This window comes from Schistocerca nitens, chromosome 4 (genome assembly GCF_023898315.1).
Source record: "Schistocerca nitens isolate TAMUIC-IGC-003100 chromosome 4, iqSchNite1.1, whole genome shotgun sequence".
In the NCBI taxonomy this organism is placed as follows: Eukaryota; Metazoa; Arthropoda; class Insecta; order Orthoptera; family Acrididae; genus Schistocerca; species Schistocerca nitens.
This window is the reverse complement of record NC_064617.1, coordinates 83,276,428-83,301,571: the sequence shown is the minus strand read 5'-3', so window position 1 is coordinate 83,301,571 and position 25,144 is coordinate 83,276,428. Positions and strand designations below refer to the sequence as shown.

Here is a 25,144-nt window from a genome sequence, read left to right as displayed (position 1 = left end):
TGGCTACACTCCATACAAATACTTTCAGAAATGCCTTCCTGACATTTAAATCTATACTCGATGTTAACAAATTTCTCTTCTTCAGAAACGCTTTCCTTGCCATTGCCAGTCTACATTTTATATCCTCTCTACTTCGTCCATCATCAGTTATTTTGCTCCCCAAATAGCAAAACTCTTTTACTACTTTAAGTGTCTCATTTCCTAATCTAATACCCTCAGCATCACCCGATTTAATTTGACTACATTCCATTATCCTCGTTTTGCTTTTGTTGATGTTCATCTTATATCCTCCCTTCAAGACACCATCCATTCCGTTCAACTGCTCTTCCAAGTCCTTTGCTGTCTCTGACAGAATTACAATGTCATCGGCGAACCTCAAAGTTTTTATTTCTTCTCCATGGATTTTAATACCTACTCCGAATTTTTCTTTTGTTTCCTATACTTCTTGCTCAATATACAGATTGAATAACATCGGGGAGAGGCTACAACCCTGTCTTACTCCCTTCCCAACCACTGCTTCCCTTTCATGTCCCTCGACTCTTATAACTGCCATCTGGTTTCTGTACAAATTGTAAATAGCCTTTCGCTCCCTGTATTTTACCCCTGCCACCTTCAGAATTTGAAAGAGAGTATTCCAGTCAACATTGTCAAAAGCTTTCTCTAAGTCTACAAATGCTAGAAACGTAGGTTTGCCTTTCCTTAATCTTCCTTCTAAGATAAGTCGTAAGGTCAGTATTGCCTCACGTGTTCCAGTATTTCTACGGAATCCAAACTGATCTTCCCCGAGGTCGGCTTCTACTAGTTTTTCCATTCGTCCGTAAAGAATTCGTGTTAGTATTTTGCAGCTGTGGCTTATTAAACTGATTGTTCGGTAATTCTCACATCTGTCAACACCTGCTTTCTTTGGGATTGGAATTATTATATTCTTCTTGAAGTCTGAGGGTATTTCGCCTGTTTCATACATCTTGCTCACCAAATGGTAGAGTTTTGTCAGGACTGGCTCTCCCAAGGCCGTCAGTAGTTCCAATGGAATGTTGTCTACTCCGGGGGCCTTGTTTCGACTCAGGTCTTTCAGTGCTCTGTCAAACTCTTCACGCAGTATCGTATCTCCCATTTCATCTTCATCTACATCCTCTTCCATTTCCATAATATTGTCCTTAAGTACATCGCCCTTGTATAGACCCTCTATATACTCCTTCCACCTTTCTGCTTTCCCTTCTTTGCTTAGAACTGGGTTTCCATCTGAGCTCTTTATGTTCATACAAGTGGTTCTCTTATCTCCAAAGGTCTCTTTAATTTTCCTGTAGGCAGTATCTATCTTACCCCTAGTGAGATAAGCCTCTACATCCTTACATTTGTGCTCTAGCCATCCCTGCTTAGCCATTTTGCACTTCCTGTCGATCTCATTTTTGAGACGTTTGTATTCCTTTTTGCCTGCTTCATTTACTGCATTTTTATATTTTCTCCTTTCATCAATTAAATTCAATATTTCTTCTGTTACCCAAGGATTTCTACTAGCCCTCGTCTTTTTACCTACTTGATCCTCTGCTGCCTTCACTACTACATCCCTCAAAACTACCCATTCTTCTTCTACTGTATTTCTTTCCCCCATTCCTGTCAATTGTTCCCTTATGCTCTCCCTGAAACCCTCTACAACCTCTGGTTTAGTCAGTTTATCCAGGTCCCATCTCCTTAAATTCCCACCTTTTTGCAGTTTCTTCAGTTTTAATCTACAGGTCATAACCAATAGATTGTGGTCAGAGGCCACATCTGCCCCTGGAAATGTCTTACAATTTAGAACCTGGTTCCTAAATCTCTGTCTTACCATAATATAATCTATCTGATACCTTTTAGTATCTCCAGGGTTCTTCCATGTATACAACCTTCTTTCATGATTCTTAAACCAAGTGTTAGCTATGATTAATTTGTGCTCTGTGCAAAATTCTACCAGGCGGCTTCCTCTTTCATTTCTTAGCCCCAATCCATATTCACCTACTACGTTTCCTTCTCTTCCTTTTCCTACACTCGAATTCCAGTCACCCATGACTATTAAATTTTCGTCTCCCTTCACTACCTGAATAATTTCTTTTATTTCATCATACATTTCTTCAGTTTCTTCGTCATCTGCAGAGCTAGTTGGCATATAAACTTGTACTACTGTAGTAGATGTGGGCTTCGTATCTATCTTGGCCACAATAATGCGTTCACTATGCTGTTTGTAGTAGCTTACCCGCGTCCCTATTTTCCTATTCATTATTAAGCCTACTCCTGCATTACCCCTATTTGACTTTGTGTTTATAACCCTGTAGTCACCTGACCAGAAGTCTTGTTCCTCCTGCCACCGAACTTCACTAATTCCCACTATATCTAACTTTAACCTATCCATTTCCCTTTTCAAATTTTCTAACCTACCTGCCCGATTAAGGGATCTGACATTCCACGCTCCGATCCGTAGAACGCCAGGTTTCTTTCTCCTGATAACGACATCCTCTTGAGTAGTCCCCGCCCGGAGATCCGAATGGGGGACTATTTTACCTCCGGAATATTTTACCCAAGAGGACGCCATCATCATTTAATCATACAGTAAAGCTGCATGCCCTCGGGAAAAATTACGGCCGTAGTTTCCCCTTGCTTTCAGCCGTTCGCAGTACCAGCACAGCACGGCCGTTTTGGTTATTGTTACAAGGCCAGATCAGTCAATCATCCAGACTGTTGCCCCTGCAACTACTGAAAAGGCTGCTGCCCCTCTTCAGGAACCACACGTTTGTCTGGCCTCTCAACAGATACCCCTCCGTTGTGGTTGTACCTACGGTACGGCTATCTGTATCGCTGAGGCACGCAAGCCTCCCCACCAACGGCAAGGTCCATGGTTCATGGGAACTGTGGTCCCCTTGGGCTCCTGACTTATTCCTATGTGACATTTTCCTGTGTGTGTACCTTAGGAATGCAGTTTACAGCACCCATATTCACATTATTCCCAAACTGCAGTGTCATATTCAATTATATGAATTATATAATAGAGGCCACTTTGGACAACTATTGTCACTTAGCTAACTGTCTCATAAAAAAAGTGAGGCACCCTCGAGACATAGTCAGGTGTTGATGGAACTGTGTATATGTACAGTGTATATGTACACAGCATGAGATATCGAGTGATCACTGCGATAACACGACATTTACTCACATGAGATAACAAAGTTTGAAAGGAGCCTTGCAGTGGGTCTCCACTTGGTCAGCTGGTCAAACTGTGCAATAGGCAGACTTGTGGCACACTGAGATCTGGCAGGGCCCGATGTTGGACTGCATGGGAATCTGAGGGTAGGCATACTCATCAACAAGGTTCTGGTCACATCTGCACCTGCCCTCCAAGAATGAGTAATGGACTCCCTGCAACATTCTGTGTCATCCTGCACCATTGGTCATAGACTAGGAGCAGCCTGACTATGGAATCCTCATCCCACCTGTAGTGCCAATAACACCGCAACACTAATGGCTGTGTTTGGAGTGTTGCTGTGATTGGGAAGCATGTACTGCTGATGAATAGCATCAAATGGTGTTTAGCAATGAATCATTGTTCTACGATACTGTAAGCAATCGTCAGTGGTAAGTATGGTAGCAGCTTAGGGAGAGGTCTCAGTTTTCCAATGTTTTGGAAAGCAATGTTACTCTTGGCCTCACGCTATGGGGAGCCACTGGGTATGACTTAAAAGCCATGGCTGGTAGTGATTGATGGGACTCTTGTCGTAAAAATCGTACATCAAAAACATCCTGCATCCTCTTATCTTACTTCTCAAGCAACAGTATTGTAGTACCATTTTTCAACAGGACAACACTTGTCCTGTCCACACATGGCAATGAACTGTGTGTGTGATGATGAGATACTCTTGTGGCCAGTAAGATCCCCAGATCTGTCCCTGATAGAACATGTGTGGGACTAACTATGATGTTATCTCCGCCCCAGTGCCAGTATCTAGGTCTGGGACCATATACAACATTTGCAGGCCAACTTGCCTCAGGGGTTCCAAAGTGCACTGTGTCTGCCACTGTCATACTGTGTGATGGGATTGTGAAACTGACTACCTATAAACAATTTTTTATGTAAGGACTGGAACCAGTCGTCATTAGTCTGATTGGTTACAATAAATGTAGAAAAAGTCAAAGTTAATTAAAAAGAGTATAGTGTACATTATTAGAGTAATTCTTGAAATCCAGTTTCACAGCAAATCGATGACCTCCTTCATTGAGACACTGAAGGCAAAATAAGGGTTTGCAGGTAGGCCACATTTCAACCAACTGCTGCCAATCTCAGATATCAAACATTACTGATCTCCACCAGCAGCAGCAGCACTGTAGTAGCAGTTGTTGAATAATGTGTTCATATTGCTGATATGTAATTTGTAATAAAATCTTCATCACTGAGGGTGAGTTCAGTTTTAAACATCAATCACACAAAACATTTAAACATATGTTAGTTGTATGTGTCATTCTGATTTCATAGTCACTTGCTACAAAGCATAGTTTGGGTGCTTGCACTGTGTCAAGGACACTTAATCTATTGGCATTGCTCTGCTCTCCCAGGGCAGTCAATGTTCAGAGTGAGGCTTGCATCCTCTGATGCTACCCCACCCCACAACAACTGGTCATGTTAAAGTGTGTGCGCACAGTATCACAACACAGTAGAAAAACAGCTGAATTCTACACAGTGGCTTATGCCACTCATTAAACAAAGCTGTTTCCACACCATACCACCATTCAGTCTCCTCTACAAGAATTCCACCGATTAAATTACAATCAACACTTGATAAAATTGTGGTTGTAAATAACGTCAATCATGAATGTAAATACAGAAAAAGAGTCTGTAACTGCCAACAAGCAGTATTATTGCTGGTGAGCTTACACAATTTCAGTATGATACAAGTCGCCAAAATATCTTGTGGGTAAATACAAACAAAGGAAGCAATTACACAGAAAAATGGACCTTTCTCACTAATAAGAGAATATAGAAGAATCAATAATGAGACTGAATGATAGTTATGGATTCAAAAATGTGATAATCAATATACTGATTACCAGTGGTGCAACATAACTGAAACACAAAGATTATCTTGAAGAACTGCTGGCAGCCATTTTATGCTACCTTTTGCATTATCCAAATTCTTTTAATGTAACACGTCTTAGCTCTTTTGAAAGCAGAGCCATGGTCTGTCTTTGTCTCTCTCATAGTTTACATTCCTGAATAAACAATGCTGTGTACATCCTTTTCTTACTATTTGTTTCAGTGTTAAGATTTTAGCAACATTAACTATCTTGAGGGGGGGTACCAATTTGTAATGCTTATAGTAAAAGTTGCTTTATTTTGTTGTCCATTATGGTGTAATTGGTGCACTAGTGGGTAACTGACTGGCTACAAATCCAAAGATGTAAGATTCAATCCTTAGTCATTACACTGGATGAGTCATACGTTTTGGTGGTCAGGTGTCCAACAGAACCATACCAATAGCTGTACAGCACTTCTCAACCCAACTTTTTAGGTTGAGGACAGCTTTACATTCTTTTTTGTGTGATATAACAACATTTTTACTTCTATTAAGTAAAATACTGAAAATGAAACATCATAATTGGCTGTCAATCATGGAACATGTAATCTCTGAGCGTAAAGGAGTTTTACTGAAGTTGTAAAAAAAGTGTGATGGTTCTATCATCAATTTTCAGTCTGCTGTGCAACTAACAAGGGGAGGCCGCCAATTGTGAAATTCAGATTCGATTTATACTGCGCATAATAAAAGCTCATGGCCAGAGGTGTAATGTGGCAAAGCACCAAGATGCACTTCTCAGCCGTTGTCGAGAAAATCGACAGTTAAAAGAAACCATTGTAGTGAAATACTCTCTACGATTAATAACTTTCTACAGCGTCGTGGTGCAGCGGTAAGCGCTCGGGTTCGTAATCCGAAGGTCGCCGGATCGAATCTCTCACCATGCAACCTTTTTTTTTTTTAGGATTTGTTTTTTGTAATTCAAGTGTGTGTGGAGATATATATATATATATAGCCAGGAATTTTATATATATATATATATATATATATATATATATATATATATATATATATATATATATATATAAAAAAAATTCCTGGCAATCAGTTGCAACAATTATGTATATAATATGTTGTTGAAAGTCGTTTGTCGTGGAAAAACTGGCAACTTCGAACATCATTATGTTTTCTGTATTTCAGAAATGTTATTAATTGTCTTCATAATGTTAACCACGTATAGTTAACGGAAGACGTAGAAACGATATTCCGAAACGAATACGTATAGCGTAAGTCAAACATTCGAATTAGAATAGAGACCCCACGAACATAAATTTGCTGTGGCAGGTATGAAATATAAACTCCGTTACTCGCTCGTTACACTTGAAGAACAGACGTTGAATGGGCCGAAACGAGCCGTTGCGTAAATAGCGAAGTTGCTTGCTAACTTCGAAAGAAGGTAGATGCGGTCCCTAGCGCAACTTATAACATTGTCGAAAATCAGTGCGGACGTGAGAGCTTTGGTACACCCTGTTAAACAAACGGAAAAATGGAGGCGGTAAAATTGGAGAGCGATCCGCCTTCAACAACATGCATAAGCAATTCATTAATAGTGTGAATTACAAAAAACTAATTATAAAAAAAAAAATTGCATGGCGCGAGATTCGATCCGGCGACCTTTGGATTACGAACCCAAGCGCTTACTGCTGCGCCACGACGCTGGAGAAAACTATTAATCGTAGAGAGTATTTCACCGCAACGGTTTCTTTTAACTGTCAATTTTCTCTACAACGGCTGAGAAGTGCATCTTGGTGCTTTGCCACATTACACCTCTGGCCATGAGCTTTTATTATGCGCAGTATGAATCGAATCTGAATTTCACAATTGGCGGCCTCCCCTTGTAAGTCCTTTCAAACTTATGAAACAAATTTGCTACTAAAACTGGAAGAACAGAACATTTGCAACTGTGAGAGAGAATGACATGCTGTTACAAAGTAACTGTAAGAAGATCAAGGTGTCACTTCAAGACTATTTCTTTAATTCGTTCATCTTGTCTTGATGAAATAGTTGTTTTTCATTTTTATCCAGAGGAATACCTTGGATAAAAAACTGACATCTTCACAAATCTTCTACTATCGAAATGAAAATTTGTTTGAGAAAAATGTAATATTATAAGGAAAAACAAATGGGTGCCCAATACTAACTTTAAGGAAGTGGAATTCCAAGTACTGCCAGTAGACACAAATGAAAAAGTTTATATTCCCTCTTCTACTTTTATGTTTGTCTATCAATAGTATTTGGAACAGATAATTACTCAACAACGAAACTGTTTTCTTGTAATTTTAAAACTTTCTTGTGTATATGACCATTGTAACTAACTCCCTCGTCACAATCAGGTGCTCCCTATATTTTGAGAAGCTACAATTACTCTTAGCTTAACTGAAGCAAATAATATATATGATAATTATATGTTTATTAAGTACATACCAACACCATGAAAGCTGTTAAGAAGTCGAGATGGAATTTGGTCTAAAGACTGATCCATCTCCCACTGGGCCTCGGCCTGAAACAATAGAATATTGTAATACGATTTAGCATTTACAAATACTTAACATTTTTAACATTGAACACAATGGAATGCTCATTAATTAACTGTATAGATTTTGGGACCTCAAAGTAAAAACTGGATGCTCAACATTGCCAAGTTACTTTTTGAAACAAATTATGTAGACATTTTTCAGAACATAATAATTCTTTGGTAAGTCACTTTCAAGATTCCCCAGAATTAATATCAGAAATAAAAATAATCTTCATAAATATTTAAAGTCATTTGCGTTGGACCAGAATGGTGACCATTATTCAGAAACACACATGTCCAGTAAATTCCCAGCAGCTTCAAAAAGCTGAACTACTTATAAAGTAATGTTTATCACATTTTGCTTGCACAGTTGTTTGATAAGAATGTTAAGAAAACCATGACAGCTGTTATTTTAAGTGCATATATTAAAGCCATGACCTGTTTCTTTCTATACTACATCTTCAGATGACAAAGTGGCAGAAATGTGACAGGGTCATGATTAAAAATGCTTAATCCCACTATAAAACATTGAAAGATACGCTTTGGAATATAAAAAATACTTTGTATCACTGTGTTGATTGTTCTTTGTAAAAGCACAGCCAGCAGTACATGTTGAGTAGGACAGGGATAGCTGCATATTGTTCTGCACCCAATACATACAGCTGACTGCACTTACACCAAGCGTAATAAATGAAGTGAAACATTGTACTTGCCCTATTCCAGCATGTATGTTTCAGTGTTTTACTGTGGATTACGAATTTTAAATGATGACAATGGCACATTTCTGCCACTATGTCACCTGAGGATGTTCATACAGAATGAAAGTGATCGTGGCTAAATAAATGCTCCTAAAATAACAGCTGTGTGGTTTTCTTAATATTCATACTAATAAAATGAGTTTGCAGGATTTGTTGGTGACCCACTCCTACACCAACGACAAATTTACTGCTAAAACTAATGGATGTAATAACATTAATTACTTCAAATAAATCTTACTTCTGCAAATTTTTCAGTACAGTAATGTGATCAGTGTAAAATAAATTGTAAACTGATTTTCTGTTTGATGATAGCCTAAGAATTATCATATACACCTCACTGTATTGTACACTGATATGCACATCATAATGGTTTGCTGAGTATAGAGATAGATGTTTTGTGACAAGTTTGTTATTGGATTTTAAATATATTTTCAATTGAGATTTTTGAATTTTTCCACATCCATGGGGAACATTTTGCTTAGGAAGTGACATTAGCATAACCTTTTTTGTTGTTGTAAATGATTATGTATTCTTGTTTTATAACATGTTCTACATTTTTGAGGATCTCCTTGCTATGAATCTATGGAACAAATAACATTTTTATTGTAATCTCTTTACTTTGCTTACTTTACTGCACAGATCATATCCCTGAACTCACAGCTTCCTTGATCTATCATCAATCTTTAACTTTGCTTTTGTACCTATATATGGTGTGGGATAGACAACATAAAATGAGTTTCAGTCCATGACTAAAATCATGTTTCTCTATGAAATGACTTCTGCATACCAGTATAAAACTTACTGACAACCAAGAGTGTTAATAAATAGCTAACTGGCAGCAATAATAGTTAAGCTCAAATAGATTTACACACATGACCTTTAATCTTCTCCGCTCCTTCCATCTTCTGGTGAAGTCAAAAGAAGGAAAGAAAGAGTAACCTTTGCAAAACATTGTGCTCACTCTGTGATCATGTATGAAAAGAAACCTGTGAAGATTTTATTGCACTGACACACCACAAAAACCTTCATAGACACATGATCTTGTGTTTGTGCATGTATTGTTCAGTATAATTATGCTGGTAGATATTTTAAAAAGTTTTAAGACCTGGATGATATACTAATGAAAATGACCAACAGGTACTCAAAACAAATAAATAAATAAGTGACAACATACCCCTCACAAATTTTATGTAAGGATATTCAATTTGGACAGTCTCTTGACATTTGTAACAGAAAATTATAAAACTGCGAGTTTACGTTCTGGGAGTAACCGTATTACCCCCTAAAGAATCAAACTTCATGTATAAAAAAAGTTTCAAATGTCTCATTACTTTACAAATGAGTTAATGAGTAAAATATTTGACAAGAAGCTTGTAAAAGCTTGATGGCTGAAACTGGAAAATCCTAATTGCATTGATTTTTATTAGTTTTGGATTATTCACCCATAGACTAATGAAAAAGTCAAAAGCAACTGAAATTATGTTTCACGTTTGTTGGAGGTTGCTAATTGTGTCATTGGGTTGTATGAATAAAAAAAGGGAATAATTGTCTGGAGAAGGTTCGTAGAGCAAAAGAACATTGTGTGACAAAGTTCTCTCTGATTCATATGAATAAAAATTTTGAAGCATATTCTCTTGTGCAGGAGTTCCATTTTACTACCTCCTCTCCTCCTTAAGACAGTTCTCGACACGTGTTGTCAGCCATGTTCAGCACAGAACACACACTTAATCTCACATTTCATTCAACTCACTCAAACAGGCAAACTATTCAATGTGCTAGTATGGAACTGACATCCTTGTGTTCTGGAAGATTTGCACTATGTTTTGATTTTACTTTTATGTGTAGCAACAGATTATTAAGACAATTATGGACAGTTTACAAAAATGCATTTTCTGATAATGCCATTGAATTTTCACCACGTGGGAAACTTTTTTATTACTGAAGTACGTGAACGCTTTATGCAAGCAAAATCTTAAGAATGCATCACATTCTCGTCTACACCAAACCAAAACTCTGTCGGAGTTTTCTAACATGAGATAGTTTTTGTTAAATATGACACATACTGATCTGCTCAAACACTTAAGTGGTAGGCCTTGCATTTTCATTACAAGAAACAGATAGCTATGTTTGTAATAAATCAATTATTAATTTTTCTGATCTGGCTACTTATTTCTAACATAGCAAAATATAAGATTTATGCTATGAGAAAACATGATGATGAGCAACTGAAAATGTTAATGACACAGTTGCGTGGTGGATACTTAAGTCTTCTCGTACACTAGTCTGAAGACTTGGGTCTGCTAAAAAGTACAAAAATGTTTTCACTTTCACTTTCTTGAAAGGTTGCCCATCTTCTTTCATGATTTTTGGGAAGGAAGTTCACCAGCAAAGTAATATTTTTATTACAGATAATTTTAAAACTGGGGCAACCACTGGTAAAATAGTTATACACTACTGCTTAATACTTCATACAGTGAACAGCTTTTTAAAATACGGGTGTTAAACTATTACACTGAAACTGAATGAAAAGTACAATGGACTGCTGTAGCTGTATTTAGTCAGATCACTTGTACATCTACCCAACCAGTTTCGCAACTTTTGAGTCGCATATTATGGTGTATATAAGTGCTATGTCATAGGTTACAGAATGCCACAGTGTAACAATTGGTATGGCTAGGTAAAAAATTCAGCACTTCTCAACTGATAAAAAACCATCTTCAAATGATAAAAAGACCATTGTCAATCATGAAAGTCAAGTCTGTGCTATGTTGCGAACTACACACATTCCTATTAAAATACGCTCTTGTCAGTCTATGTCAAGCAACAAAATGCCCCTCATACACGTTATTAGTGACAAAAGCTGACATGCTCATGTGTATTTGCCACCAACATAGCAGCTGACAACATAAGCTATGAGCGTCCTGTGAAGTGTGTGCTGTGGCTGCCATCCAATTGTGTGGGTTTATAAGTGACCTGAATAAATACAGCTACAGTGGACCAACGGACATTTCATTCAGTTTCATTTGAATAGTTTTAACGCCTGTATTTTTTTAAAAAAAGCTGTTTGCTGTGTGAAGTGTCAAGCAATCATGTATAATATTTTTATTGTTAAACCAGTATCAATGTTTGAAGTTTCTTTCTTCAGTATTTCTTTGGCCTAAATATATATTTTTTGTCCTCCAAGCAACATAAATTTTGCCATTTTTACTAAAAGAAACTCTGTAAAACTTAACGCCAACAGAACTTACTTTGCTCAAAGTATGCCACAGAGCTCACTTTGAAAAATGGAGAAATTTGTCTAGTTTCATTCATTTGAAATCAAAGAATGTTCTTCACGTTGAGCAACTTTCCCCATTCTTTCACTCAAGCGAGAATACTCTCAGGTGATGTATACTCATGCGAACCTGAGAGTGTCCTCTGAAATTCCAAGAATGAAGTACATTCTCTGTTTTATTTGTATGACCCATTATCAAACAATGGGTGAGTATAGCCCAGTTCATTTGTTGTACATTTTAAGAAAAGCTAGTTTTTCTGGCACCTCAATGTTTATGACATCATATCTCCTGAACTATATGCCATACAATGATATAATTTTGCAGGTTCTTTCTGTGATATATGTGGATACTGCTGCAAAATTTTCTGTGAGCAGTGTTGGTAGTAAAGAATTAATGAAATATGACATCATGATTACGATCTGAAGTTTTCCCAGCATGTTTCCAATTTGAACAGTACTCGGGTATCCGACAGGGTAGCGTAATTTCTCCACAATATTTCGGCAGACGTACACGCTGCCATCTTCAGGTGGTTCCTGACGAATGCTGCGCTGTTCCTCTCTGCACCCTATATATACTAGCCGTTACCCCCGCCACCGTTCCTCTCCTGGTGTCTTTGGTGCGGCGGCTACTGGAGGTGGTGGGGGAAGCGGCGCCTGGGTCTGAACTGGGGTCTGCAGTCTCCCTGCTGCCGCCGTTGGGGGCGGTTCTCGATCTCTGGGACCGCATCTTTCTGTCCAGTTCTATCGATTGTGGACATTATAAGCAGTGTGGATCAGGTCACCTACACTCTGCCAGCCAATGAAGCAGAAGAAATATGTCGTGAAATGTGCTGTGTGCTCACCAGGGCCGCACCACTGAAACAGAATATCTCGAAGGAGTAGTGAGCGGCCATCCGTGAGTTATGCAGCGATCCTGAGTTGGTGGTCTTGCCTGCTGACAAAGGCAATGCTACAGTACTTCTTGATGACGCAGTGACCTGACAAGTCGCCTTCAAAGAAGAACCGTTGAACTTACCTTTGATGGAAAAACTGTCAAGAAACTTCGACCACAAGCGGCTGCACCGCCATGATTGTATGGGCTACCAAAGGTCCACAAGGATGGGACACCTATGTGTCCAATGGTCAGTAACATTGGAGCAGCAACCCATATCCGCAATTCCATCCACTTTGTGCAACGTACACAAGAACTCCGGCTCCAGGATGGTGACTTGTTATTGAGCTTCGACGCAGTTGTCCCTCTTCACTAGGGTACCACTGAAAGACTCCATCGATCTGATAAGCAAGAAATTCAACAACAACCTAACAAGGCTCTTCGAGTTCGTGCTCACCTCAACATACTTCCTGTTCGACGGAAATAATTACGAACAGACGGATGGCGTCGCCATAGGATGCCCGCTTTCACCGGTTGTAGCCAACTTTTTTATGGAGAATTTCGAGGAGAAGGCACTAGAACAAGCCAAACAGAAACCAACTTGTTTCTTCCGCTACGTGGATGACACGTTCGTTGTTTGGCCACATGGACGGGAGAGCTTAAATGAATTTTTCGAACACCTCAACTCGCTGCACCCAAACACACAGTTCACGATGGAGGTGTAGCAGGATGGTGCCCTACCGTTTCTTGACGTCCTGGTGAAACGGAAACCTGACGGCAAGCTGTGACACAGTGTGTACAGAAAACCTAGAAAACCTACACACACTGATTTGTACCTAAATGCCTTCAGTTGCCAGCACAACTCCCAGCGTGAAGGCGTTTTGCGTGCACTTGTTGACAGGGCACGATCGATCTGCAAGAGCCTTCCAGCAGAACTGAAGCACCTCGAGACAACATTTCGGAAAAATGGGTACAACCAGAAGCAAGTAAGACACGCACTCAGACAGACTCAAGAAAAATCGGTACAATCCTGGGGAAACACAATGTGAAATGTGTATTCCGACTCCCTGCAAAAACCTTGACTCTACTGGGTTCAGTGAAAGATGACCTAGGCCTTTGAAAACCAGGCGTTTATCAAATTCCCTGTCAGTGCGGTAAATCATACATTGGGGAGACAGTCCGCACAGTAGAAGAGAGGTGCCGCGAACACAAGCGCCAACCCGAATTACGCCAGGCCACTAAATCAGCCGTGGCTGACCATTGTATAAAGATTGGCCATACTATGGACTATGAAAAAACAAAAATACTCTGTCAATCCTGCTACTTCTGGGACTGCGTTACTAAAGAGGCCATCGAAATCCGACTCAGGATGATCTAATTAATAAAGACAGTGGCCTTCAACTTAGTCAGGCGCTTGGAACCGTGCCCTCAGCCTGGAGAGGAAGATGTGGTCCCAGAGATCGAGGACCGCCCCCGATGGTGGCAGCAGGGAGACTGCAGACCCCAGTTCAGACCCAGGCACCATTTCCCCCACCACCTCCAGTAGCCACCGCACCGGCCACACCAAAGACACCAGGAAAGGAATGGTGGAGGGGGTAACGGCTAGTATATATAGGGCGCCGAGAGAAACAGCACAGCATTCGTCAGGAACCACCTGAAGATGGCAGCATGTACGTCTGCCGAAATATTGTGGAGAAATTACAACGCTGCCCAGTCGGATAGCCGAGAACTGTTCGAAGACATCATGATTGCCACTTAAATTTGACTGTATGAACTGCAAAAATGTAGTAAACAATTTTTTTCCTTTCATTGTTTTGCAGTAGTTTCAGTGAAAAAAAGTTTCAAAAAAGATTGAAATTATGTGTGAAGTTGTTTTGGAGATTGCTAAATGCTCCCATTCTCAAATACTTGATGAATAAAGTGTGGATAATTTGTGCGCCATGAGTTATGCTGCCTTAAGACATATTCAGTTATATACAGTTTCTAACTTTAATACAGCACTTCTTGTGTTAAATCTTCAAAGTAAAATTATATCTCTTAATGAGTAGATTAGGACAGTATTTTAAAATTTTAAGTTGGGTCAATAGTTTCATGAAATATTGAAAATCTAATTTTTGTTGCCCTGGAAGCTGTTAAATAAGCAACCTGCAATTGAAACTGGGTGACTATTTTAGCCTTTAATAATATAGATTTTGGAACATTAGCATCCTTTGATATACAATTCAACTCTAATGATTTAGAGCACACACTGACACGTATGGTAGCACAATGTGAGCAAACTTGAATGCAGTTTTGAGACATATTTTCCGTTTGCGTCCTGAAAAAGTTATGATGGTGCTGATGTTTCTCTCCAAATATCTCATGAGGATATAGTAATGTATGAAACAATTGTATCAACAGTATCACAAAGTTTACATTACATTAACATAGACATTATTGTTGGTGTCATGTTAACCATTAGGTGATTAAGCAAGAAAGAAATAGAACTGCACAAATATTAACTAAAGGACACATAAGTAATGTTAAGAGTTTCCATAAAGAAATGAATATATCAAAATGCAAGTACAATTATATGAGATTGCATTTAATTTCAATACTTTACTTTACTGGGAGATGAAGAAGCTTGCACAGGATAGAGTAGCATGGAGAGCTGCATCAAACCAGTCTCAGGACTGAAGACCACAACAACAACAACAACTTTATACCTCATATCAAACATCTTTTTTGGTGTTTTGGATGTCTCCTTGTTAAAAATTCGTTGAAAGCACAGAAAAGCAAACAATTTCGAGCTCCTCTGCTGAAATTGTGGAAACTGAAGATGAAATAAAGACTTTTTTTGTGACAACAAGAAAAGCTGAAAAACAACAAGAAAAGCTGAAAAACAACAAAATGGATTCATATCATCACATGATATATTTACTATATATTAATTAATTAATTAATTTTTGCACCATGCAAGCAAAAGGAAGCCAGAGAGAGCAGTGTGGTAAGCAGAAATTACCATGAAGAGGTATGCAAGCTACTATATTATATAAGATGATCAGTCAATGAAGATTTGTGAGATACAAGTCTTGCATTAACATTTCAATGAATCATCTTTTGTTCGTGGAGGTGCGTTCCATCTATGCAACTAATTGAATGCAGTTTGTTTACTGCCATATGCGTTTTGCTTCTTTTATTTCGGAAGCATCTTCAATGGCCTGTAATACATGTTTCTTTTTATACATACAATAAACGTATTATGTGGTGTACACAATATGCTGCTATTTTACATTCTGTCATGTTTTGCCCCCCCCCCCCCCCCCTTTTTTTTCTTTTCTTCGTAATGTGTAATTATCATTTGCTGTTACTTATGATTTCCAGCGCAGTTAACTCGTGTGTGGTCCTGGAGATGTATTCATTAGTTTCCATGCTCCAGCTGGCCCACTTCTGGCTGGAAACTGACTTAATTTGATAATTATTGTCTGCATATGAGTGCTGCCTATTTTTACTCATTCTCATGTCCCTCCAATTTAATAAACTTATTCATCTTGCATCATACGAAACAGTCTGTTAGGATTGATTGAAGTACTGACTATAACCTAGAGACTGATTTTAAAAATTCTGCTCATTTATGTTCTTAACTCGTCTCAAACTCTGTAAAATCATTCTTTTAGTACTATAATAATTAATTCCTCCAGGGACCATTTTACAATGATATAGGATTTGTCAGCTTAATACAGGAAAAAAGAAATCTTGTGTACTGACAGGTACCGGTAGAAATAAAGCTATGAGAACAACTCTTGAGTAATGCATTGATATATCAGTTGGCAGAGCAACTACCCATGGAAGGAGAAAGTCCAAGGTTTGAGTCCCAGTCCAGTGCACAGCTTTAAACTGTCAGGAAGTTTCAAGTCAGTGCACAGTCTGACGAAGAGAGAAAATTCATTCTGGGAACAATCCTCCAATCTGTAGCTAAGCCATTTCTCTGCTACAACTGTTCTTACTGAAGTACTAGTTCCACAAGGTATGCAGGAGTCGTCCTGTGAAGTTTGAAAGGAAGGAGAGAAGTTCTGGTGGAAGTAAAGCTGAAAGAGCAAGTAGTGAGTCATGCTTGGATAGCTCAGTTAGCACTACTTGTTCATGGAATAAGTCAGTACATGGTTTACAGAATGATGATTAGAAATTTTATAAACAAAATATTAATAAATCCCATGCAAAAAGAATAGTGAGAAAGTATAAATAACACAGAAGAGAAAAAAATTCCAAACTACAGTGAGAAACTCCTGTACAGAATAAAAGTGTGCCATAAACAAACATTTCAAGTTAGATATGAATACCAGGGGTTTACCATACTTTTTTCAGATCTGTAGGAAGCCTACTGAAAATGAAACCTGCTGAATAGTGCACAACTTTCTGTACAACGCTTCAGTGAGTGTTACCCAAATGCACATCATTTTTTTTTTTTTTTTGTCTAGAGTTTACTGGATGAATGTTGCAGTTTCTTCATCTGTCATGTTTAGTGACAGATCATTGGTGTACCCTATCAAGAAAGAAACAGAATAAACCCAGAACAGAGCTCAGCTGCTCCCCCCCTCCCCCCCCCCCCCTCCTGCCCTGTAGTATCTTCCACATATACTTTTATATGAAATTAGGAGTAAAAATTTCAAAGAGCCACGATTGCTTACTACAGCATTCATTTAGATTACTGGTTTCAGCAAACTATGTTGCCATCTTTGGATCTTGTGAAATATACTTCAATGAATCGTGATCATGTGCACCTTATATCGTGTCACATCCTAAGGAGACATTTCAAGTACATGAAGACCATAGTATATCAGCATGTCAAGTATAAAACAGTCATTACATAAAATGCCACGTATATTGCACCGACTATATACATGCTTGTGCTCATGTCCATACAACAGCTGAATGACGACCCTAGGTCTTCTTTTCTGAAGAAGTCTTTGGCTGAAAGCTCAGTGTGCAACAGTCTTTTTGCTGTGCCTGTCTGCAAGTCAGCATGTCATCCTTATGGTGAGTAGCAAACTATGATCTTCATTATATACATAAATGACATGCTTTCTAGTATGACAGGTGAGTCTGAAGTAGTTCTGTTTGGAGATGACACTAGCTTGGAAGTGAAGGATGTTGAGTTCAAGAGAGAAGTTCATTGCTTGTGCCTGTGCCTGCATCTGATATGAGCAGTAACCATCCACCCCGGATTACTTTTGCTCCTACCCCTGTGACCATCCCTGCTGTAGGACTTGCCCTATGCTACTTCGACAAGGCTGTGGGTTCCTAAACCCGTGCCATGAAATGAGGTCCATTCTGTTTGACATTTTGCACACTACACCCAGAATAGCTTTTTGTCATCCCCCCCCCCTCCCTCCTATTTCTGCAGTATACATCATTTAACAGATTCCCAGGGTTGCAAATCTCTGCAGTATCCTGGTCAGAAACTATGCTGCTGCTGCACCCATTTCCATACCCTATGGCTCCTACCCCTGTATCCATTCCTGCTGTCCCTGTAACACATAAAACTTATACTATCAAAGGGAGAGTCACCTGTGAAAGGACACATGTTGTGCACCATTTCTGTGCTCTTTTCAGCTTCTACATTGGTACAGCTTCTACACTGGCACAACTAGCACCAAGCTATCCATTAGAGTGAATGGGTATAGCAGAGGACGTATACTGACAACATATAACATCCTGTTGCACATGTCATCTGGATTCTTTCCCCTGACACCAGTTTCTCAGAATTCCACAGGTGGGAACTTGCATTACAACATATCCTTGGTTTGTCACCCACCTGGCCTTAATTTATGTTAATTTCTTTTTTCCCAATATTTCCTCTCAGTAACTACTTCTTTCTTCACTCCATTTTAGTTTTCTGTATCTTTTATTCTCTGATCTGTCTACTTCGAACCCCCCCCCCCCTCCCCTTTTCCCTTTATCATGTATAATGCACTTAGCATTCTGCTGCTCTTATAAAGTCTTGCACAATGTTTTTTCAGTAATCTCTCTCTTGCTTCTTACACTACCTTACAGCTTTAAGCTCTCAGGTTTTCAAATGTCATCCAATGTAACCCCCCCTCCCCCCCCCAAACAATCAGTCTTTCATACTCATCACATCCAGTAAATCTCCCCTGGCCTAGGATTCTGGACGACCTTTCCGTAACTCTCATCATTTCCTAAACCTCACCCTTCATCCCTCTTCCTTCCCCTTCAACCCTTCCGGCACTGGCTCCAAAAGCATGTGCACACACACACACACACACACACACACACACACACACACACACACACTGAGAGGCCAATGTCAGAATCCTCACACTCCTGAACAGGGGTTGACAAGAGGTTTGCAGACTTACATATCATATTGTTTGAACTGTATGTTTCTGAGCCAAAAATATCCTTTGCAAATGGGAAGAGTTACCCCAGAATGTGGTGTTGTATATTATAAGGAAAGAAAATAAGCAAAGTAAACTAATTTTCATGTTGGCCTATCGCTATTGCATATACTGTTTTAATGGTAGATATAGCAGTATTCAGTTTTTGAACAGGATCCTGAATATGGGCTTTCCATGACAACTTGCCATCTGTTCTGTGTAACCAAAATGTGAGTCTTAGTTCATTTCAGTGTTGGAAATTGTAAAAACTGGCCATGTGCATGTGAGTCTTTGTGTGTGTGTGTGTGTGTGTGTGTGTGTGTGTGTGTGTGTGTGTGTGTTCTGATTGAACTTTGCCCAAATGCTAAAATTTTAACAGTCTTTTCATTGTGTCTGTCTACAACTTGACACCTGCTCTATGTGGTGAGTAGCAATCTTTCTTTTCATATTATTGTTAAATGATAAACTCACAAAAATATATATAAAATAGTTATATTTCCTTTTGATTCTCTGATATAAGAATTCACAGCCTCAAAGTAATAAGTGAAAGTTGTAAAATGTTTTGTCCAACATAAACTGTTTTATTTATTCAAAGAAGCTGAACTTCCATTCCACCATTTATTCTGCATTACTAGCCAGTATTGATCTGTAGTCTTTTTCAAATTTCCTTGACATCAATGCTGTTTGTATCATTATATTTAAAACCAGTTCAAGTTACGTGGGAACACCAGAAAGACTGTAAATATTGCACTGCATGTCACCTGATGAAATTTTTGTTTGATCTAGCTTCCAGGCACTTTTCACACCACAATGCATCTTTCCACTTGCAAAGACGTTTTCTGTTTCTGAACTTTGTACCAACTGCGTGCAATTTCTATTTGTAGTCATTCTGTTTGTTATTGTATTTAAATACAAGGAAGTAGGATTAGTGTATGGAAATAAATGCCTGCTTCCATGCAATACAAATTGCTATGAAATATAAAGACACATGTCCCCAACATACAACAGTATTAGAAAATGGGCATGGGCCGTAACTAGCTGGTAATGCAAAATAGATGCTAAAATAAGAGATAACTTGTTGCAGGAAATTAAACATTGTATGGTGTTGACATTCAGAAAAAAATTTCATTTATATTTCAAAAAACTGCACGGAACACAACTCTATACTTCTTTCTGTTCAAGGGATTTTTCGAATTTGAGGTGTAACATGTTGGAGATGGCCAATTTTGAGGCATTGTTCTATTGCATGTGGAATTTAGTGTCTCGACTGCTTCTGGCAGTGTCTGGTTCAGCATGCTAGGAGTTGGCAATATTGACAAAAGGCTCCTCATCTGTAATTTTGGCCGTCTGAGCTTGGGGAAGAGATCCCTCGGTGCTGGTTGGCTTCACCAGCACACCATAGTTTTTTAAGTTAGTAATATTTTCTTACTTCATTACTGCATTCGGAAGGTGCAGCAGGAACAGGTGTATGGAGCCGGACGTCGACACATTCATCAGGGCATGACTGGTCAGCTTCTGCCAAATCTCCATTGCAGTCCTCTGGAGCAACAGTTTCCATGTGTCCCTGTGAACAGCAATACTGTGATTTTAACTTGATGTGTAAGATAGGTCACAATGTTAAAACCTTTTCCAGCCAAGTGAACACTGTTCAATGAAACACATTACTGCTATACTGCTCAGATAAAACTTCATATTATAGTTACAGACAATACATTATTTTTGAGCCAGCAACAATGAATTCTACACATATATTTCATGAAATCCTTAATGCTAAAAAGATTCCACCAGCTGAAGATTTGTGGCTTGCTAAATAAAAATAGGTCATATCAGAAATGACTTTTCATGTGGAAGATTTCATCCTTGTTTAAAGAAAGCAGTTTATGACAGAATCAGCATAAAAACCATATGCATGCTGTAGCGTAAAAACTGCATGATAAATCTTTTTCCCCATCATCAATAATTCATCAAATTATCTCTCCCTTCCTCCTATCCCTTGAGTTCTTTCTGTCAGCTTCAGAAAGTTTCCAGTGTGTTATATTCTTAAATGTATAAAATTTGTTCTATGACTCAGGTTAGTGTTAAACCAACTGAAGATCTGAGCGGAACAAAAACTGTTTCAGACATAACTGAAAAAGAAAGTTGTCGAAAGTTCTATTTCTTATACGAATGTTGAACACTCAGAATAATTCATGAGCCCAGCAATTAGAATGAATTATTTAACAGATTCCTAGGGATGCAGAATTTTTCAAAGCTCCATATGCCAAGTATCACATTCATTTAATGCTGTATGCTGTCTTTTTCTGTAATAATGGAAAGATGCAACTTGAAACTGTGTATAATGTTTGAGAGAGAGAGAGAGAGAGAGAGAGAGAGAGAGATAGAGAGAGAGAGAGAGAGAGAGAGAGAGAGAGAGAGAGAAAGAAAGGGGAGGGGGGCACTTGATTCGCATAACACTCACTATTTATAACAGGAAGTTTGCCACAATGGAAAATAATTTTGAAACTACAAGGAGAATGAAAGATAAGTACTCAGTGAAACATCAGTTGCCATCCTTCAACCCTATCATTATGAGTGGAGCGAGTTGACAGCTGGACCACTACCTAAAGGAGTGGCACCATATCTGGTTACCATGGACTTTAAAGGAATGCACATAGAGCTGTATGATCCTGCAACCAGAACAACCAAGGCACATTTCATGGTAACAGCTGTAGGCAACGAGCCCCGCAATGTTGCACTTTCATCTCCCAGAGTCTACAGGAAACTGATGGATATAAGAAAAGGAGATAATGGTCTATACCTTCAGCAGCCAGGACAACATATCCTTAGTGACAGACTTCAGAAGACTGGCTTTCAACTATGGAACTGATTCATTCATGGCAAGGGAAAAGACACTAGTATGTCTGTGTGTTGTTGCTAATAAAGACACAAAGAGGTTTCTGCTTCAAGTCACCTAAGTTCTCACCATTCAGTGACCACCGAGTAACTATGTAGTAAGCACAGTCTGGTACATAGTGTCCACTGCTAAGATCTAGACACATAGTCAAGCACTGCTCCATACCTTAGAAGTGTGTGAAGTGTGCAGGTGGATACTGGAACTGTGTTTGTCTCCTCACTAAATGCAAGTTCTACCTAACTGTGCACTCTGCAGAAAATAGCATATGATCAGCTTGCAGGATATTTGGTACAAAAGTGTGCTGAGGCTAAAAAGAGGGAGGTAACAGCCAACACAGATGGGTGGTGGTAGTGCAGGAAAAGCTTGTGCAGGAGTGAACTATACTGTGCTGGTGAAGCCAACCAGCACCGAGGGATCTCTTCCCCAAGCTCAGACGGCCAAAATTACAGATGAGGAGCCTTTTGTCAATATTGCCAACTCCTAGCATGCTGAGCCAGATATTGCCAGAAGCAATCGAGACACTAAATTCCAAATGCAAACTTGGAACAATGCCCCAAGATTGGCCATCTCCAACTACCTAGACAATGCCACAAAACATCATGACACCTTTCTCATACCAACTGACACTGCCAATAAGCCACAGGGACTTGCTGAGAGTAAAGCAATGCTCTTGTTGTGACTCTAACTAACTGAATTTTCCACCCACTGACAGTGGATAATCTCCCTGCACCTTCCTCGTATAAATTTCCAGGCATGTGAGCACACCACAGCAAACTGTTGCAGTATTCATATCAGCTGTCTTGGCTGCCACCGGAAGAAACATCAAAGTCAGCAATGGCTGAGTGATTCTGCAGAATCACATTCTATTTGTGCAGAATCACATTCTATTTGTGGGGTGCCGGTGGTATTTGCACACAAGTTGGAAAATTATAGCAATTCCTGAAGTGAATGGGAATCGTCTCACATTGGACATATATGTTGTTAGCCAAGCAAACTAAGTTTGCCATTGCAATGCAGTGGCAGTAAATTTTATGTTATCTTCAATACTGTCATGAATTTTATGTTATCTTCAATACTGTCATGAATTTTATGTTATCTTCAATACTGTCATGCATACAACATGTGCTCAGTACCAAAAATTTCAAATACTGACCAGGGGCTAATTCAACCTAACTTTATTACCTATTACATTTGTTTAGTTACTGGGAGTATAATGAGCTGGTTAGTTTGACTGACAACTGCACTAATTACAAAACATCAATAACTTAAAGTTTTGTTACCATTGTTCGTATATAAACATGTAAACATTTACTGGCTTCCTGACAAGGCAGACAGAAAAGCTGTAGAAATGAATAAAGTATTCATGCAGTCACTGATGAAAATATTTTAGAAACACTAGCATTCATTTAGTTTTGAAGTAATTAACATCTTTATGCAGAATACTATTTACTGAAGTAGAATTGCACATTTATGCAAACTAACCAGCATAATTGTATAGAAATTATGACTGTATGAAAGTTCATATTTAATTTAATCTCCATCCACTATTAGATACTTAGAAAGGCAAAATGTTAATTGTAATTTGTGAAAACAACAATGTATAAATTCAATTTTAATATAGTGTTGTAGACTTCTTTAGGAAAACATTTTATTTGCCAAGTTTGCAAGGAAGGATACATCAATTACTAGTTTCAACAAGTTAAATGGCCATCTTCAGATCACTTAACAGAAAGCAGTGTCTACATTGACTATTGAAGCAAGATGCTTTGTGCTATCATGTTTACAATTTCAAACTAAATCTAACATGTATATATTGTTGCCACAGTATTTGAGTTTGGAACTTTAAACATTATTACAACAAAATGTCTTGCTTCACCAGTTGACGTAGACACTGCTTTCTCTTACGTGGTGTGAAGATGGCCATTTAACTGGTCAAAACCAGTAATCTACTTATCCTTCTATCTCAGCAAATAAGGAGTTTCGCAAAAGAAAACTACAACACTATATTTAAAAATCACCACCTAGAAAACTGACATGTCAGGTAATTATCAATTTTAATTATTGTAAACTTATAAAAGAAGCATGCTAGAAGGCACTTATGTGAGTAGTCCATAGTTTGAAAGTGAATAGTTAACATCTATGTCTGAGGTGCTCTAGTTTTCTGACTCAAGTCACAATTGCTTGCATTCTGCACAGGATGGCGAAAGATTCTGCCAGAGAGGAACATTTGTGGAACATCTGCTTGAACTTTGAGAGGATGTGGAATCTGATTGTAACAATACTGACTAATGCTTCCCTGTTTCATAGTAAGCCTAAACTCTTCACACTATCTGTAAGAAGTTGTTAAACGACAGGTCAGAAAAATTCAATATCCACGTGTGTACTTGCTGGTCAGGTCCATAGCAAACAGCACAATCCCTTGTGACAGAATCAGCATAGAAACATTTTCACTGGTGATTGGGATATGTGAATTACAGTGCACATTTAATTCTTTTCGCCTGATGATCTACCACAATAATATTCATTTCCTTGTTCCATGAGTTTGCAAAACAGAAGGCAATAGAGAAGCAATACACATAAAAAAATGACTCTTTGCATGCAATACAAACTTTATGGAATCCTGACAAGAGTGATCCCCACAAATTACTGATTGATTTACAGACTCTGAAGAATCTCTTTTCAAGTAACTAAGGGCGCATCATCATCTCTGGTTGACTAGCGAATATATTTGGTTCATGGTTCACCAGTCTCATAAACAGATAATAAATATTTTACAATTTATAGTGGCCAGATGTTGCTTATAAGATGAAAAATTGACATGATTTCCAGATTTAAATGTGTTGTGAGGAAACTGATAGTTTTCGTCATTGATTCACTGGAAGTAAAATACATATTCAGGTGAGATGGAGCCTACATACTTGTGTTTCTAACTGCGAAACAAATGAATCTGATGTCTATTATGGTCATAATATGATGATAACACTTCACAAATTTGGTCAAAGGGCAATTTATCAAGTTGTTCTACGAAGCACAATTTCCTAACTAGATTTAACAGACATTGCTAAGACCAAGATAAAAAAAAGAATATTTCTGAGTAACTGGATTAGTTGCTGCTGATACAGTTTCCTATAGTGTTTAATTTTATAAAACAATGGAAATGCTGAAACAGTTGGTGTAAATGATGCCTCACTGCCTGATGTTATTATCTATTGCTGTATGACTATCTCTAATAACTTGGTCAGTGCTGTGTCCATTTTGACACATCATGTGTTCAGAGCTTCACTTTACCACCAGTATCTTGCAGGTACACAGTTCATTTCCAAGCTCTACTTGTAGTTCTATCTTCACCATTGTTGTGTGGTGAAT

At 38.6% G+C, this 25,144-nt stretch overlaps 1 protein-coding gene across 6 annotated transcripts in view; it reads right to left on the bottom strand.

Moving 5' to 3' along the window:
- The window catches only part of LOC126251840 (pericentriolar material 1 protein-like), a 781,694-nt gene that overhangs the window by 9,363 nt on the left and 747,187 nt on the right, over positions 1-25,144 (bottom strand). For all 6 annotated transcript variants that reach the window (XM_049952507.1, XM_049952508.1, XM_049952506.1 and 3 more), the window contains 2 exons: positions 20,315-20,449; positions 7,518-7,593 (listed from right to left, as the gene is read on the bottom strand). In XM_049952507.1, coding sequence (XP_049808464.1) covers positions 7,518-7,593; positions 20,315-20,449 — 211 coding nt within the window. The remainder of the gene's footprint in view (positions 1-7,517; positions 7,594-20,314; positions 20,450-25,144) is intronic.